Raw genomic sequence first — 16,260 nt, forward strand, 5'->3', positions numbered from 1 at the left:
TGCAACCATCAGACAACAAAGATTTGTTGTCCAATTAGAGACGATTACATGCTCTGAGTGTGTTGTTAAGGAAGGTAAGAGCACATTACCTTGAAGACTGGTTATTTTCTCATCGACTGATGGCACTTGAGGTTGAGTGCAGCCTCGACAGAGACGAAGCTCTATATCCTTCAGTGGTCAAAAGAACTGAACAAAGACGTATATGGTGACGAAAGTGTTCAGGTTCCTATGTGGATTCAAAGTTTACAAGGACACTGCACAGCCTGAGGATGCACCACAGAAAATGTTGGCTTTACATAATTCTGCAAAGAAACCATTTAGCCTTGAACACACACATACATGAAAGAGCTCAGTGACTCACAAAGATCAGCACTTTTAATTACTTCTGCTCTCCTGGTTGTGTTCTTGTGTGTGTCCTAGCACTGGTTGTTGTGTTTTCCAACATCTAGGAACATCGCCTGAAGGTGAAGCCAGCTGCCACTTCCAGAACTTTTAAAAGTTCCCTCGTGTATCTTGAGAGGACCAGAATGGTGGCAAAGCGACAGGAACTGTCAGGTGTGCTCTTAACAAGTTGAAGTAAGTCATTGGCTTTGCAAGACCCTCTGCAGAAAGTTTGTAAATAATTTCTCACTCTGTGTAGTGCTCATGCATCATCTCGCTGTTCGGAGTCCTCTGAGTGCATGAGATCAAGGCACTTCTGCTTACATTAGCGAACTTGGAGCACACTTGTTGTTTAGGCTGTTTATGAAGCCCTGAAGCGGTGAATAATCACAGTACCTGCGCCTGCCATCGCAACTTCTCCAAGTCATTCTGAGTTCAAACTGATGCCAGTCATCGCAGGCTTCAGGCCGTCTTCAAAGGAGGGGGGAGACGCTGACACCTATTTTTTTTTGTTTTTTGCACATGCGAGCTACGGACCACACTACTGAAAATTACACTTGTTTAAATGTTGAATGCTGCAGCCATGCTTCCTGCTTTACACTTCACAAAGCCTTTTTGTGTAAACAGTGTTATATGCAACAATATTGATCAAAGAGGATGTAACTTCTCAAATCCTGACTAAAAATTGGAACAGATGGTCTTTTCCTCCGCTGCAAGGGAGCAAACAATAAGCCACGGGATGCAGAATCGCACTCAATATGCTCCACCCCACCCCTACTCTTATGAATCTGTTGCTGGAAGTTTAATGCGACTCGACAGTCGCTGCTTTGCATTCTGAGACCAACGTTGCCCATATCACACGCTACTGGAGCCCCTGCAGATTTAGCCAGATTTGAATGGTGATGGGACGAGCACAGCTGTTTGCAGTCAGATGGTGAACCCTCGTTTATTCAGTGCAAGATCTTCTTTTCTGACCACTGGCACAAAAAAATGTGAAATACACTCTCATGAAACACTACTTTAAAAGGTTTGGATTGGCTGTTTGACTCCGTTGAATGCAATCTAATCACCATTGACCATTTTTCAAAGCATTGTACACATTATAATGTTTCAGGCCCGGATCTCACTACAGGAGTTCTGCCCCTCCCGACAATCAGAGGAGAAATCTGGCCCGGGAGCTCGGTCCATACCAAAGTTTGGCTCAGCTTATGTGGTGATGTGAGGGGGTTTACAGATCCATTCTTAAACCTCCCCAACTGCTCGCAGACTCATGGTGGCAGCCCACAAGTGTTTGTTATCTAGGATTTAGATATTATCAGTGCTTTCTGAAGCAGCTGACCGTGTTGCCAATCAATGGTACGCACTCAGTTTACAGTTTGAATTTTCTCGCTGTAGAATAGACGACCCATGATGACCACGACTCACTTGCTCTGCTTTTGTTTTTTCCTCACTGCAAAGCCTGATGGAAACCAGTTTCAAAATCGATTAAGGATTCTAAAACTCCTGCACTGTGAGTCCAGCCTGAGGCACGTTACCATACTTCCTGACATTCTCAGACGGCAGGTAGATAAACCACATGCTTACAATAATTGATGGGCTCTGAATGAAAAGCACAATTACGTTATGTGAAATTACAGAGTTCTGTGGGTTTGACATTTGATGGAAACATTTAGGATACTGTAAGAGCAACTCAACTCAGAATATAACAAAGGGTATGTCATTTTTTCCCAATGCAGAAATGTGACATATTATACCTTTGGAACATGTGTGGCATACCCTGTGTTTAACCCAGCATGAGTGTGATGAGTCTGTATAATTGAGAGAAATATCAATCATGCTCAACAACTAAGTTATGGCCGTTGCACACTGAAGTTTTCCAGAACACAGATAGGAAACATAGGAGGGTATATCTAAACCACAAAAAAATACTTGGATACTTGATCTGCTAATATATGCATGCATTGTACCGTGCTTGGCGTTATAGTTCTTGATTCTTGGCTACAAAACTGCCACGCTGACAAAAACGTCCTTCTGCATCGCAACTTTGTTAGAAAGTCAATAATCCTCAGTGGAAAGACCAATAATTAATTGCTTTATTCAGCGACTGGGTCACTTCTTAAACAATAAATCAAGTGTGTTCACAGATGTATGAGCATTTGTTGTAAAATGCTGCCTCCTGCTATGGCTCCGATGTAAATTCCATGACTCTCTATAACTGGAGCGCTTCCATGACCTAAAAATTTGCATTCCTTTCTAATTTGTTAATGTTGTTCCTCAGCTGAGGAGATCTAAGAAAGGGGGCATTAACCTGGTTTCCACTTTGCAGCACACAACACACGTCTGACGCGAGGTGTGGAGCACATTTCAGGCCCCACTCTCTGTCTGAGCAACACCTGTCAGAAGTTGGCGACATTAAGAAGTCCAAATGCATTGTGAACACTTGGCGACACAAACAAATGGCACATGCACCACCGTGATCCCGCGGTAACTAGGTAACAACCCCCCCATTAGCTCCCAGAAACGCTAGAAGCCACAAGTCAGGGTCAAAACTGGAGGAGAACTCAGAAAATGTGTTTTTCTGAAGCTTTTAGGAGACACTTAAATCTGAGAATAGATGTATTGAACAGTTTAGACAAAAATGAACTTCATGAAACATTCCCCGCTTTCTTAATATCTTTTTTTTTCCAGCACATTAAACAAGACTTTTGTTGCTGATTATGTTCCCATTGTTGCGAAAAACACAACTCTTTTCATTCCCTTAAAGAGTTTCTTCCCCTGCATGGATGTCATTTAAATCTTTATCTGCTTTATCACTCTGACAGGCAGCAGTCCCTAATCGCTCTTTTATATAAGAAAAAATGTTTAAAAAGAAAGAGAAGCGACTGAGTATCCGCTCTTGATGGAGCACTCGTGGTGTGACACAATTTTTCTCAGGAAAAGAAATCTGACTAAAGCAAACTTTAGAGGCCAGAGACTCGAGATGTTTTAATATCCACCTACACTACACTGGGAAGTTCAAACGAATGCAATTTCTGCCAAACATCATTTACAACAATATGAGAAAAAAAAATATGAAAAAGTGACAAAGTGAAGACTTTGAATATCCTCTCGCAGGGAAAGAGGCGGTTGACATCAGTAAAAGGCAAGACAGTAATTTCCCATTTCTGTGATGCTAAGCACCTCTGCCAGGAGGCTTACTGTCAACATCTCCTCACACCAAGGAGAAGTAGAGCAACTCAACATGTTAATTATTTATCGCGCAGCAACTGCAGATTTATGTAGAAAATGCAACGGCGAGAAAATTATCTTGCACTTGAGGAAAAGGGCGAATGGATTTCTGTGGAAGCGCAAATTGATGGTTTCTATCTGGAGGGCCAAACGATCAATGCATTTAAATACAAAATAAAACACATGGTCATTTATTTTTATTCGGTCAGGTAATTAAGGTTTAAATGGAGGCGAATGATCAGGAAGCGAATGATTAAAGCTAATTATCAAGAAACCAGCAGCAGGTTTTCAGACCAATTTGCAGACACGAAACAAAGAATGAAATGCACAAGGGTTTTTCTTACCTGTGAGCCTTTTCCTGAGCTGCCAGCAGAAAAGTTGATATGAACTGTAAGAACAGAAAGAGAAAAATACATTAATTCAAACAGCGATTAATCATTCGTCCCCCATTTCCTTCAGGTCGTGTCAATTCCCCATCTGACAGCTGCCGAACACAGACAAGGTTAGACAAAACGACCTCCTTTATGTTATTTTTATCTGATATTATATTTTATCAATATTTAATTAAATATTATAAAGATAACTCAGAGCCTAATTCCTCCACGCTGAGTCTGTAAGAGCACCATTCATCCGTCCAAGTTTTTAATTAGAGCCAGGAGAGCTTCTATCCAATCACATTGCCATCGATTCCGAGACAAGAAAATCTTCGCTGAGAGATTCCCGGGATTTCAAATCAATACGTCAAAAACAGCAGTGTCGCTGAGAATGAATCTATAAAGCAGTTTATATTGAATCAGGCTGCCTGCACTCCAACATCGGTCAGCGTTAAATCTGACTTTAATTAGGTGAGAGCCGAAAAGAAAGAGTTAAATTACACTCCAGACCCGCTGCAGCAGCTATTAAAGGGCAACGAGAGTGTTGATTAAACCCTAAAAAGCTTCATATTTGTTTTCTAGGAACAAGCCACTAAAAATTACTGCCACAGTGTAACCTCCAATATCCAAGATACACGCTAACACACACACAAAAATCCAATATATAAAAGGTGCATATTTCATAAGATAGATATGATCTCTGTGACTTTGCTTTAATGACCCAATCTGCAGTAATTTGGTCAGATATTAATTCCGTCCATGCAAAGGAACCCATTTCTTAAATTATTCAAAGCGCTGAGTTAACTTCAAAACACTCCAGTGTGTAAAGCCTGGAGTGAAGCCACCGGTTCAGAACAAATGAACAATGTAATGAACCTAATTATGTGAGTCCTGAAAGCCCCCAATAAACAATGGAGGCAAGCCAGTTTTTGAAAAAAGTACAAACTTGCTATCCAAGGCAGAGAAATACGATGTTTTCACATTTGGTTTCAAAGAAGACATTTGTCATTTAAAGAGAGGAAGAACCCACATTAACGTCGTATTCAAACCGACTGACTAGGAAAGACACACTGAGGGCACTGATTATATTAGTATTTTTGTGATGTGGACTCTCAAATGAAAAGACTCTTTGTCATCACTCTGTCCTATAATTTTCTCAACAACCATTCATCCGATCGACTTCATAATTGGCAGGTGTTTCGCCGAGGCCCCGAGTAAGTGCAGAGTCGAAGTGCAGCTCTCAGAGAAGTCGACAAACATCAACTGACAAGACCCTGCAGAGCTGGAGAGCCCTTGAACTTCCAGACCTACAGAAACATCAGGAGAGGGGGGCAGGAACCTTCAAACCATCCGTCCATCGAGGACTAACTTCAACCAATCAGATCAACAGTATGTACCTCGAGTGTGCTTCTTTGTTCTTCCCCTCGATTTTGATATGACACCAGCATCTACGCACCTATGCTGGTCTTCACATCTAAACCACAGCACCAGCCACAAGCTGACTGGTTAACCCACTGTCTGTTTTACAAGATGGATTCAGCCTCACAAGGTGAGATAACATAACTGATGATCATTATTAAGAATTTAGGTGTGGCTAATGTTTTGTGAACACCTCGATGAACTGTCTAACTGGTGGCATGTTGTGATGTTACTGTGTTATTAAGTTTAACAAAAGGTAGGGGAAAAAAATGGCGGCACACATAATCATCTAAATCTGGAACTGGGTCTGAAAGTGCTATGTCTGGAGCTGCGGGGGTTCTCCGGCACTGCGGGTCGATGATACTGAGAAAGCCACAAGACGCAATACTGGAGGCCAAGCAATCGGCCTGAACAGGCACGTTTGAATGAGCACTGCATTAGTGCTTCCAATAAGAGAAGTAAAAACAGAAAAAAAACCTGATTACCCTGCAGACAAAAAGCCATTTGAGAAGTAAGACAAAAAGAGTAAAAACTAAAATGTTTCGGTTGTGGTATTTGCATTGTTTAAGTTTTTATTTCCAAGTTGTCTGCCTAAAATTTTGGCTTCTTTTATTCTATCCTTTTTCCATTCTCTGTTGATATGTTGACTTGAATTGCTGAGTGAGAATAAACACTCCCTAGAGATCTCTGAGTCCTAAATACGTGTGAAGTCAAGGTTGTTTCTTCTGGCTATAATGAAAACAATGTGAACTTTGGACAAAGGTTAGTATTGAATTGAGACCCCTGCTTATAATCTAACAAAGTCACTGGGAGCAGCCTCACATTGTGGTGCTCTGTTTCAGGCGGAGGTCATTTCGAACAACAGCAGCCAAGACTGAGAAAAGCAGCAAAAAAGCCAGTCTGATGGAAAATCTGACAGATGCTGATTCAACTTGTTATCATACGTTTATTGAACTTGTTCGAACGTGTTTGAAAGTGAAGTAAGAATAAAAATAATACAGACAATATTTATTAATGAATCAACTGTAAAACTCAACTTTTGGACGAGGTAGTTTCATAAACCATCTCCACAACTCTACACCCGTTTTCATTCTGCTATATCTGGCTTGTTTGTGTTGCTTTGAATCAATCACAATCGTCTTGGGGCACCGCTAAGCCCAGGATGCAACAACCGTGCCCCCACAAAACTAGCGTCAGGGGACCCGTTTTTCATGGAATATGTGCATTTAAATGGCTAAATCTCCACAGTGAAAGAAGATAACAACTGTTTGCCTTTTTTACAGCTGTTCTGTTTTGCAACAGAGTTATGGTTCATGTACGTTTCTATTTTCAGTGTGTACAGGGTGCCATCTCGGGAGCTTTTGTCGTTTCCCGTAGAGAGAGAGATTTGAAAAATGCTAAAACGCAGATAACAGAAAAGGGAAGAGACAGGTGACTAAAATAGTTGGCCAATGGCAAGATTATACCCTCAGTCTACTAGTAAACCTCAAGTGTGGACCTGGTTTCTTATCGATTGCCTTTCAATGACCCCAGTGCACTCAGCCTGGTCGCCAAAGAAATCCTGCAAACCATGGGAACATTCAAATGTGTATGGTTCATATGTATCATATTGCCATTTCTACAGTACGTGTCATATCACATTCAGATTACATGCATATGAGCTGACTTCAGTGCTGGGAGGTGGAGAGGATGGTGGTGCAAGCCATTCGTGACTGTTCGAGACAGCTTCTTCCACATTTGCAGAAACCACTGAATATCTTAAGCTAGACATCATGACATTAGCAGCCGTGTTTATGGCAACAAAAACAGGTATTTCAGACCAAAACATGACCTTTTCCTCAACCTAACCACATGGTTTTGTGCCAAAATCTAACCAGACCATAGGGTTATGAAAACGTGACCTACAGAGAGGTAAATTTGCATCACAAACATATCAGTGGTTTGCAGAAACGTATATTTCCAAGCCTGTGCTTGCTGATAAAAGGAGCAACTAAACTGTACAAGGTGGGAAATGTACTAACCATTTGCATCCTTTTTTGTTAATCGGCAACAAAAAGCCAGCTAAAGTCTAAATTCCAGCTTAGAGCATTTTAGATAATGTCAATGAACCCTATTAACTCCCAAACGTTCACAAAGGTCACAACTATAAAATCAGATCGAGCCAATCACAGGCTCTGTAGAGCGAGTTAAACGACTACATTCTCATCTGGCCTTGCAATTTCTGTCAGTATTAAAAATGCAACACTTGGCGTGAAATGAAGCCTCCTACAGGAATACATTCAGGTTCACGATACATCCTGCTACATCTGCTCAAACTTCCCATCTTTTCATGGCTCACTCTGGAGAGGGAGAGGCAGAGACACTCGGAGGGGGGGGAGGGAGACAGTGGGTGGGAAAAACTCCCTACATAATGTCGGGAGTGCTGATGGGAGCACCTCCATCTCATCACCTCCTCTCTGCCTGCATAATCAAGTGTGTTGTTTCCAACCATGTTTTCAATTGAGCCGTACCGAAGGGAACCTGTTTGCTTTGATTTCTTAGAAACTCTGGGAATCAGTCAACACGCTGAAAGCTCTGAATGGTTTAGCTGAACGCTCTTCGACAAGAGTCTAAATTTACATTGTCATTGTAATCAAAGCAGGCGTCCGATGCAATTAGTCGGGAAACACTGTGCTCATTACAATGGGGGGGAGTCAGGTTTGTATCTTAGCAGAATTCAAGGACTCTGACAAAGAGAAACATGCACAGTTGCAGTGGTAGAAAGAGAGTACTACTTAACTTCACTGTACCTCCTGCTACATTTTGGTTTTAAATCTGTTATTCGTTTCGCCTTTATTGCTGAAACCACGCATCAACTTTGACAGACATACATTAAACGGCTTTGGAGTAGAAACAGGATTAAAAGCAGCTGACGTTTCATTGATCGCGGCCCGCGGCGACTTTCGACCGTTGAAGCCAGATCCCGGCTGCTCCTGGCTGATGTCTGGACGCAGGAAAATGAAAAGGACAAAAGCATGAAATCAGACACTGTCGTGCAGAGGCTGGTCTCCACCACAACATCCTGGGTCAAAGCTGTTGCACTCGATGGGAGGTGCCGTTTTGTTTCCAAGCCACCAGAGCACAGGACCCCGGCAAGCGATGGGTATGTTGTACTCTGTGTTACATCACTTTGACTGGATTAAGGATTTCACTCTTCAGAAGTCTGGATCTTAAGTCATCAGAGAAACAAGCCAAGCTAACCTCAGCAGCAGCTCGGCTCATAAAACTGATTTATTCTGTTTTGTTTTACTAGTTTCAATTACTGGGTCCCTTTGTTTTGGAGAGTGGGAAACCTCTGCAGATAACACAGCTCCCGGTAAAAACCTTGTGAAAGATGAACACTAAAGACATCCTCACTTATCTCATGCTCAGCTTGACTCTAACAGCTTGCAGCCAATCCTGACATCCTGTGTCCACTCAAGAGCATCAAGAAACACTGATTGTAACATAAATCTGCTGTATTTAGTGTTTGCACTGGTTTTATTCAAGGCTTTCTACAGAAAGGGAAAACATCTGCAGATAAAAAAAAAAAAGCCTACCGGACAATGAACACTAAAGGAATCCTAACTTAAAAATAAAAATGGCAATGATGATAACAACTCTCTTGGTCCAACACCACATCATCAAACTCTGTCTTTGGTGACAGTTTTGATTGAGGGATTGTTACTGTTTAAAATCAATATTTCAGTTAAAACACATTTAATTAACTTAATGTGATAAAATTGGTTTTCTTGTCACGTTTCAGATGTCCATAAACTAAAAAGGCATGTAGATCAGGACTTTATTTTTATATTTCCTCAGAGGGACCTTCTTGTCTTCCATATTAAAAATCCTGATGAAGTCATAGTAATTAAGCAACGATTTGCTTGTTTCACTGTTGGTTGGTGTCTTACTCAACTTCCCACTTCATTCAGGATTTAATGGGCACAGAGGGAGCAGGAATAAATCGAGGGACCACATGAAAGTACTTTGAAGTAAATCACATTAAGAAAGGCAGCTACGCAGGTGTATTATATTAACTTGAATGCTAATTAGAAGTCAGTGTCAGCTTTAAAAAAGCTCTGATAATCACTGCGTCCATGTGTGATGGTTCAAAGCGAAATGAGACTACTAAAGGCTTCAAACGAGGCTGGAGAGTGGCTGCTGCTGCTGCTGCTGCTGCAGCTGCACAGGCCCCAAAAAACAAAGTTATTCAATCTGGCCGAGGCAATAAGATCCAAAATCACGTTAGCCTCACAGTGCTGATATTTACGGAGGGGCTGCTATCCACAAACTCTTCTGAGACCAGTGCACAAACATCCACAAGCTGAGGACCATTAAACCTGGATTCACCTCTTACCAAACCCTTCTCAAACCAAACAGCGGCTCCCAGCACTCGAGTTCAAAAGAGAACGCCGTCTGCATGGCATGAAAATGGCGCAGAGTGGCTGGTGGGGACAGACGAAACATTCAGCAAGCCACATGGATTCATACTTTTCCTCCAGAGAGGGAACACTAGAGATAAAAGGCCAGTGGATAGTCGACTTAAAAATCTACTCGAGGTGACAAAATGGACTCAAAGGGGATTCTCATGTTGCTGTGTTCCTGCCATTAAGGTTTGTTAAAATTTAACACAGAGTTAATTTGGTTTATACTCATGCACATTTGATGAGCCTTCTACAGTCCGACATTCACAGCAGCCAACATGTACCAACTGCACCAGAGGTTAGCTGCTAGCACGGTCGGCGCGTGTGCAGATTAGTGTGGTGGCCAACACTGACACAACACTGGGGGCCTTAAAATTGGAACTTTGTATTAAAGGATAAATATAACAGAGCTCAAACACGATGAGAGCCGACTTCTCTTTTCTTGGCTACAGACACAACAACACAACGACTGTAATAAACATTAAATATGACACTTTCATGGGGACATTTTGTGCCAACGAGGCAGCCAAACAGCTGACTGCAATTCGAGTCACACCAGTGGGATATTTTTAAGGACGCCTGGTGATACATCGATCTGTTTTTCTTGTGTCTGAAGCATGTATTATTTTGCAGGAGACCTGGGGTTATTTCCTTTTTTTGTGGTGTGTTGGGCTGATCATGGCAACCAAAATAGATGTTTTTAAGTCAAACCATGCCACTTTTCTGACCCTAACCAAGAGGGTTTTAGTACAGCATTGTAACAGCAGATACAGACCATTCAACTATCAGTTTTTAACTTTGACACTTTAACAGTGTTGGGAAAACTTGATTGTGGAGGCCGGGGTGGTGTCCTGATGAGTAGCAAGAACACCCTTTAAGCAGGTGATGGGTTTTCTCTCCCCGCTGTCAGTTTTACTCTTCTCTCTGTGCCATCGAGAAGTGCAGTCACACAGCTCCATGAGAAACATTTTAAACTCATGCAGAACGATCTTGACCTCGATCTGTGTCGTGCCTCGGACAAACCTACGTCTGTTTGCTTCTCTCTGTGAGTCTAATCACTCTCGCTTTTAAAACAAGCCCTGTGCTGAAGAAGATGATGAGTCGATGTCGTGCATCAAGGTTTGTTATTGTGACTTTAGGCTCCACTCTCAGGTCACTAATAATCAAAAAGCACTTTAGTCATTTTCCATTACAAAACGCCTTTGTTTCTTTTCTATAATGGAAAAACAACAAAACAAAAACACACTGTGTGGACAGTAGCAGCAAACACTATTATAATGAAAGTGGCTCCTCAAAGAACCGGCACAGATGGCCCACCGTTTGCGCTGCACATACAGTTGCAATAATGCATCTGATTTGTGTTTTATGAAAACTGCTGTGCGAACTGTTCGGCATGCAGGAAGCGCAGGCTTCATCTGGCATCGTGTCATATTGAATTTAAACTTTTTTTCCTCACACTCGAGCAGCGCCGGCAGCCATCTAGGACCCACACTGGCAACTTCTTCCCCAGTCAGAGCTTCTGGTTGGAGCTCTGTCTCGATAGAATATCTTTTCATTTAAATACAGCAAATATCCTGGTTTTGGCTCTGGGTGGTTAATGTGCACATCCATATGAAGAAAAGTATAATTACACTGTTAGTGACAGTCACTATCATCATGACTACAGTAAGTAAACCTGGTGTACGGTGCCTGAAATACCACTAGAATTGGTTAATTGATCAACAGTATGTTTCATATGTGCACATAAAACGTCTTCTTCTCTAAACTGACACATATTATAAAAGATTGAGCTCAGCAGACACGCTGCGAGGGCTGGGTGTCATTAACAAATGTGTTGATACGGATATCTTGACCTCTACATGGGCCGACAAAACATTATTTTCTCTTTAGTAAATTACAGGTTCTACATATGAGATTGTGACCATTAAAATAGCAGCAAACAACTATTTGCTACAGAAAGATAAAGATGTGGTGGAGTCAAAGGAATATTGACCAGAGAATAAAGTCACACTCCCTAATTTTGTGCTGCGATCCGAGCTTCTCATTTGTTTGTTACGGTGGCCGGACTAGCCGTGTGTGCATGTCAGTGCACGTGAGTTATGTGTTACGAGCAGCTTAAAGGTTGGAGCCAGTTTTTCCTCTTCTCGACAGGTGAGTATGTCGACCGGGACATAAATTTACAGGCTAGAGTCGCTAACTGGCTGTTAACGATATCGTGAATTAGTTTTTCAAATAGTGAAATGACTAGATGTCGCTGGTTGTTGTATAATGCACCTTTAAGAGTGACATATGGACACTATGTATAGAAGCCCACATCTCAGTTCGCAGTGCGTCATTTTTCTTTGGACGAAATGAGCAGACGTGACTGCTTTTGGCTCATCTGGTCAAGTGCTGGTCAACCTGCAGACAGAAGCCCGGCTTGTTGGGGCGGAGCTGGAATGTGAATGTAAGACATCACCTCTGCACCAGTTTTATAGTTTGAGCACTTTTAACATTAAGTTTATGTTTTTCTTCTTATCTCACCAGATAATACACTGAATCTCCTTGAATTTGTGTCTGCATTCAAAATACAGTACTTGAAGATATTACCTTGGGTTTCTGGAGGTTATAAGTTAGTCTTCACAATATTCTGATATTTCATAGACTGAATGACTTTTCGCTGATCTGATAAAAAACATGATTTGCAGCATTGTCCACACTCAGGGAGGGATACGGGAAAGTCAATGTTGCATCCTCGAACTGGTACATTTCACTGAAATTAAATCAAAGTTTTCCATTTACAATTCATTTGGATATTTGAACGCAACCTCCATCGATCTTGCTCGCCCCTTCACCAACAGCTGCTCACTTTCAGTTCTCCCTGCAGGATCCACAAGCAGGACCAGTCAGAGATACACACTAATCTCTTCAGCACATCCGGGATCAGGAAGAGTTTGGCCTCTTCGGATGGCATCTTTACCAGGTGCCCAATCCACTTAATCTGGCTCCTCTCAATATGCGGGAGCCTCACTAAGAGCTCTCACACAGACCTCCTCAGGCTCTCAACCACAGCGAGGCCATCCAGCCTGCCAGAAGAATACGCGACGTGGCAGCTCCTGTTTTGCAATTTCATTCCCTCAGTCAACACCACACCACAGCTGACGGTCAGAACAAAGACAGCTGCTTGAGAGGTTTCAGGTGAGCTTATCAATCTCACCATCCTTTTGACTCTGTCGCTTCTGAGATAAAACCCAGGACACCTGAGCTGAGGTGTCTCTTGGGTGTGCGGATCGGGGCAGCAAACTGTCTTTCTTATATTGTGGAGAGAAAATGACACTCTGTTGCCTTGAGAAAGCTAAAACGAGAAAGCAGCAACAACTTTTGGGATTTCTCGGCAGCTTAGAAGAGCTCCAACAGCAGCAAATGTGTTATTTCTAATGTTTCTCATAATAGCGGCATGCTGGAGCTTTTTTAAATCAGAGATTTCAGTTAAATCTAATCATCAGTTTATGTACAATACATTTGCACCCCCAAATATTGTATACCTCTGTTATATCCATTTACAATCAATCAAATGGAGGCTTTGCGATTTCGCTCCACACTTGAGATGCAGCCCATGTGGAGTCGAAAAGCCTCTGACTCGGACTTGGAAGTGGTGTCGCTCATCCCAACAGCATCACCCTCAGCTGCAAAAACTGCCCCGGTGCACATCAGAGATGAGAGTCCGCTGATGGATGAAATCATTGAAAAAACAGCAGAGGTGGCACCCTAATGTCACCGAACTGGACACCCTCCAGAGCTCGGCTGCGCCTTGATGTTGGGTCCATGAATATTACATACAGGGAGAGCAGACAAGCAGCCTTGTCAGAGTCTGATGCCCGAACTAAACGTGCTTGACTCGCTGCCAGATACGCGGTACTCTGTTCACGTAGCGGTGGATTGCAGCAGTGACCCTGGCTCCCCATACTGCCCATACTGTGATGTATTTTTGACGTATCCCTGAGCTTGTATAGTAGCTCCGAGAAATATGTTTTCTTTTTTTTCTTTTTTTCCAGGGGAGGTAGAATGAACATTTCACCACAGATCAAACTGAGACAAGCCTGAATTTATTTCATCCGAAACCAGAAACAGAGAGGGACAGAGAAAGAGAGGTGAGCTTTAAACGATACATGACAAGTTTTCTTGCTTTTGTAGAAAAATGAAAGTCTGTCAGATAAAAAAATATGTTTTTTTTATAACATGACACAAGCATGGCCAGGTGTTAAGTTAGCAGAGAGCTGCGGGTTAAAAACTGATCACCCTCAGTCAAATCCAATTAATAATAAATCAGTGTGACTGGAGGCAATTTCTTGCAGCATTAAGATTCATAGATACTCTGTAACCTGTTCTCCAGCTCCTTGTCTTTGCCCCCTTCTGTCCTGCAGTGCTGAACTATTTGCAGATCCCTCTGTGTATTCTGGCCTCTTTCTCTGTCTTGTATTTTTTTTTTTTAAATATAAATTGTGACAATTTTCTCCTGCACTCAGCGTTTATCTCATCCCGTGCAGCAGGACGTCCACATGGCCGATGAAATACTGGCCACTCACTGTAATTCTCTCCACAGCTGCAGCCATATATTGTGTGCTGCACCCCACCCCAATGGACGTGACACACCACTGAATACACCCTGTATGTGCAAGATCATATGCACGGACATACTATAACGCACAGCTGCAGGGTCCTGGTGGTTCACCTGACACATCTCAGATTTTAAGCCACTGAGTGTTGCTTTAATTAAGCAATCAAGCCCTCACCAGGAAGTAGAAATGTCACTTTTTCTCAGCAGCAAACTTAAATGCTTATTAAAAATCTAAGTACATGACACTCTAAAGACTCTGGATATGGTTTTTCCAACAAAAAAATCTCTTCATCTCTGTGCTGTGATCGTTTACTTTTCGCTGAGCACATCCACAGAGCAGCAGAGGGGACTCTGACTTGGGCAGAAGCTTACAGCAGCTGTAGCCTGAGGTGCATTCATCCTCGGGCTTCCTTGACTCCCACCAGCGCGCCGTCGATGTGTCAGGAAGAAGCTACTTAACGCAGCTCGGGAACAGATCTGAGCAGGAATGCTGAAACGGGAGATCTGTTTCAGTCACCCCATGCTCTCCCTGCGATTAACTCTCGTGTAAAAACTTGCAGCGTTAAGTCTGCGCAAACCCACATGGCAACCAGAAAGAAAAAAAAAAACTCCTCAGGAAGTTGAGGGTTGAATCATGGCTCCGCACTTCTCTCCAACACTTGTGGATAAAAAAAAAAAACCCTCGGCTCGTCTCCTCTGAACCGACTTCAGCGCCACACTGTCGCTTCTCTCCAAACACGAGCTTCACCTTTGAACGCAGCACAAAGTGTTTACTGTGGAGGCTCGTTCCGTCCCCTCACAGCTGGCCCCGGTCCGAGCCGAGCCGAGCCCAGCCGAGCCCCCCTCTCCTGACGAGAACATTAGAAAGTAAAGTGAGTACTTACAGAGGGAGAGGACAATCCAACAGCCTGCCACTTTGTGCCCGACGTGAGGCTTGTTCGACAGCATCCTGGGAGAGTCCTGTGAGCGGCGGAGCTGCTGGGGAAGGCTCGCAGTGCATGGGCTTTCTGACAGTGTTAGAAAAAAACAACGGGGCTTTTCCTTTTCACAGTTTCTCGGAGAAAAAACGGGGAGTGGGTTTGTGCTCCGGCAAGAGGCTTCCCCATTTTCCGTCCGAGGCGCAGGGACGCGCTCTGCTGGCGGGATGAGTTCACTGAGCCCAGCCTACAAGCAGGCAGACAGGCAGGCAGACAGGCAGGCAGGCAGACAGACAGGCAGACAGACAGACAGGCAGGCAGGCAGGCAGGCAGACAGGCAGGCAGGCAGACAGACAGACAGGCAGACAGACAGGCAGGCAGGCAGGCAGACAGACAGGCAGGCAGGCAGGCAGACAGACAGGCAGGCAGGCAGGCAGGCAGACAGACAGGCCAGCAGACAGACAGGCAGGCAGGCAGGCAGGCAGACAGACAGGCAGACAGACAGGCCAGCAGACAGACAGGCAGGCAGACAGACAGGCAGGCAGGCAGGCAGACAGACAGGCAGGCAGGCAGGCAGGCAGACAGGCAGACAGGCCAGCAGACAGACAGGCAGGCAGACAGGCAGACAGGCCAGCAGACAGACAGACAGACAGACAGGCAGGCAGGCAGACAGACAGACAGGCAGGCAGACAGAGGGAGGCTGCTGCTACTGCTGCTGCCTTCAAGTGCTCCTGTGACAGTTCTGCTACTGAGCACTTAAATTTTTGGAGATAATGATGCAAAAATAAATGGACAGATTTATTTATTTAATTGCATAAAATCAAGCGGTAGCTCTATAGCTGAGAGATTCTTAAAGGAAGAGTTCACCCAAAAATGAACATTCACTCATTCCACCATGC

At 43.4% G+C, this 16,260-nt stretch overlaps 1 protein-coding gene across 1 annotated transcript in view; it reads right to left on the reverse strand.

Moving 5' to 3' along the window:
- The window catches only part of b3glcta (beta 3-glucosyltransferase a), a 71,405-nt gene extending 55,807 nt beyond the window's left edge, over positions 1-15,598 (reverse strand). The window contains exons 1-2 of the mRNA XM_037080041.1: positions 15,329-15,598; positions 3,954-3,997 (exon numbers count right to left, since the gene is read on the reverse strand). Of these exons, the coding sequence (XP_036935936.1) occupies positions 3,954-3,997; positions 15,329-15,392 (108 nt within the window). The 5' untranslated portion in view covers positions 15,393-15,598. The remainder of the gene's footprint in view (positions 1-3,953; positions 3,998-15,328) is intronic.
- Positions 15,599-16,260: the final 662 nt, after the last annotated feature.

The sequence above is a fragment of the Acanthopagrus latus genome, chromosome 2 (assembly GCF_904848185.1).
Source record: "Acanthopagrus latus isolate v.2019 chromosome 2, fAcaLat1.1, whole genome shotgun sequence".
Taxonomy (NCBI): Eukaryota; Metazoa; Chordata; class Actinopteri; order Spariformes; family Sparidae; genus Acanthopagrus; species Acanthopagrus latus.